Here is a 2,816-nt window from a genome sequence, read left to right as displayed (position 1 = left end):
CGACCCGATCCTCAGACACAGAGATGCAATGATGATATCACTTTTTTCTGAGGTTTTCCTTCTTCAATGCTTAATTTCTCTTTTCTTTCCTTCCATCCTTTCCTCTGTGTTTGGAAAGTTGATATCAATCGTTTTTTTCCTGAGTTTTTGTTTCTTCAATGCTTCTTTCTGCCCCCCACAATTATTTCCTTTAGTTATCTTTTTATAAATCTATTCCACCTTTTCACACATAGGGTCTATACTGGGGGTGCATGTGAAGATTTTGCTGGGACCACACATAGGGCTCATAACGGGGCAGTATGTTGGCCCCCCACTGAGGGTTTGAGGGGGTCCCCTCCTGGTGGAGCATGTGGGGCCCGTGATGGAAGCGTGCGTTAGGCTCCCACTGAGGGCACACGTAGGACTGAGATTGTGGAAGCAGGCAGATCCCACACTGGGGGCATCTGAGGAGAAGCTGCTGCTGTTGGAGTGGGAGAGGCTGCTGCTGGGGGTGTACCTGTGTCTCTCGCTGGGGTTGCATGTAGGCCTCATGTCGGGGTTGGACAAAGGGTTCGCGCTGAGGACGCGCGTCAGGACGAGACCGGGCCAGCACCACGTAGAGCGCCTGGGTGCCCAAGACGTGGCCGTTCATCCCAGTCATGGCCCGGCTGGCCTCCTCAGGGGACGAAAAGCAGACAAACCCAAATCCTTTGCAGCGTTCCCCCTCCGTCATCACCTGCGGAAGAGACACAAATTAAACTCATTCAGTTCAGGTATGAAAACATTGAATTAAACATGCTCTTTCTCAGAGTTCCTACTTATATCTTTAACTATACCTATACCTGTCACCTCAATTTACACAAGACTCATTGTAATATGACAGGAATTACCATAAGGAGTAAGAAATCCATTACATTTTGTAATTCACTGCTAGTTGACTGCTCACCTTGACACTTGTGATGGTTCCAAAGGGACTGAAAGCTCGGTGCAGACGCTCCTCATCCATGTCGGAGTCCAGGTTGTGGACGTACAGATTGACCCCCTAGTTTATTCAAGGACAAAGGAGAAGTTAGTGCCACCCCGAATAACAGTCTTTAAACAGTACAGCCTGGGCTCAAAGGTCCTTTGCCACTTTCATTTTGAGCATGACGGATCTGCTCCTCAAAAAGTGACTGGACGCTGGAGTTAAGTGACTTACTGACCTGATACCTGGATCCGCGATCCAAACTCTCAGGCTCAAACCTGCGCGTGAGCTCCGTCTGCCGCTCTGCCTTCCTTTGAGCACGAGACACGTACAACCGCCGGCCGTTCAACACTTTACCGTTCAAGTCGTCCACCGCCTGAGAGGAAATAAACATAGGTATCGTGATTTGAAGCAAGCAGAAATGCAGAGAATATGTGATCTACCCATCAGTCTTCCTCAGAAGTGGTTCTTACCTTCCTGGCGTTCTCGTGGCTCTCAAAGCGGGCGAATCCAAATCCTTTCGAAGTTCCATTGTCGTCTGTCATCACACGAACGCTGGATGTGGGTCCTGTTCAAAAAAAAAAAAAAAAGCAGCTGGTCAACATCGGTTCACATCCTCAGCTGTGAATGCTGAGTGGAAATTAAATCTGACTCTCTTACCGTATTTGCTGAACAGCTCCGTCAGCCTGTTGTCGTCCATGTCCTCTCCGAAGTTCTTTATATAAACGTTGGTGAACTCCTCTGCACTTGTGGCGAGCTCCGCCTCCCTGTCTTTAAACGATCGGAACGGCTCAATAGTTCTGTTGAAGAAAACATCATGAAACATTAAGTCAAATGTGTCAAAACCTGACTTGGGAACTTGTAGTAGCAGGTTCGAAAACTTTAAGGAACGGAAATCACACTTACACTATCTGGTCATTGAGCAGCATGCCGTTCAGCCTCTGAGTGGCGCGCTCAGCCGCCTCCACGGTCTCAAAGTGCACGTAGCCGTACCCCTTTGAGACGTTGTTGTCGTCACAAACCACCTGGAAAGAGGAAGAGCTATGAGTCAAACACATTCACAAGCATCATGAATTTTCCTAAAAAGTTTTAACACTGTTATGACCCCATACTCACTTTACAGGACAGCACAGTCCCGAAGGCTGAAAACGTGTTCAGCAAGGACAGGCTGTCGATGGATTTGTCCAGGTTCTTAATCAGGATGTTCCCCGCTGCGTTGGTTCTCTGGGAGGGGTCTCGTCGACACCACATGATCCGCACAGGCCGGCCGTTGACGACAGTGAAGGCCAGGTCGTCCAGCGCTCGCTCAGCTACACAAAGACCACAAGAAAAGAAAAAAAACATAAGCGTATTCACAGGTTCGCCCCTCAAAATGCAGCATCAGACATGAATTGAAGAACATTAAGATCGACTGGAGGCACAGCGCCTCCTTCAGAGGTTGTTCAGACAAAACTCACCATCTTCACGTTTCGTGTAGTTGACGAAGCCATAGCCGAGAGAGCGGCGGGTGATCCGGTGTCTGCAAACCCGGACAGAGATGACCTGCCCCACCTGGCTGAACTTCTCATAAAGCATCACCTCTGTGGTGGTGGGAAGCAGGTCTCCCACATACAGAGAAGCTGATGGGTTGATGGGCGCAAACTGGTCCAGAATTGGCTTTGTCTTCCTGTAACCTGACATCTGTAAATGCAATGGTTCAGAAGGTCATTATTTTCATAAATGTCCAATATCACATCAATGACAAATACTATTTCCAGTTTTAGTGGAAACTTATGGAGTCTCTCACTTAAAAAACACGTGTTCTTACATTTGTCGATGAACAATGCTCTTGAGGTTTCCTCGTCTGGTCAAACATACTCAAATATCCTCTGTC

At 48.1% G+C, this 2,816-nt stretch overlaps 1 protein-coding gene across 1 annotated transcript; it reads right to left on the bottom strand.

The window, feature by feature from the left end:
* Positions 1 to 374: 374 nt before the first annotated feature.
* Positions 375 to 2,587, bottom strand: LOC115383612 (polyadenylate-binding protein 1-like). The gene is made up of 9 exons (XM_030085744.1): positions 2,401 to 2,587; positions 2,060 to 2,253; positions 1,850 to 1,968; positions 1,604 to 1,743; positions 1,417 to 1,511; positions 1,182 to 1,319; positions 926 to 1,021; positions 577 to 715; positions 375 to 385 (listed from the first exon to the last, which is right to left on the bottom strand). The coding sequence occupies exons 1-9, from the start codon at positions 2,516 to 2,518 to the stop codon at positions 375 to 377; spliced, it is 1,050 nt and encodes a 349-aa protein (XP_029941604.1). The 5' UTR covers positions 2,519 to 2,587.
* Between the last annotated feature and the right edge of the window lie 229 nt (positions 2,588 to 2,816).

The sequence above is a fragment of the Salarias fasciatus genome (genome assembly GCF_902148845.1).
Source record: "Salarias fasciatus chromosome 23 unlocalized genomic scaffold, fSalaFa1.1 super_scaffold_20, whole genome shotgun sequence".
NCBI lineage: Eukaryota > Metazoa > Chordata > Actinopteri > Blenniiformes > Blenniidae > Salarias > Salarias fasciatus.
This window is presented reverse-complemented; position numbering and strand designations above follow the sequence as displayed.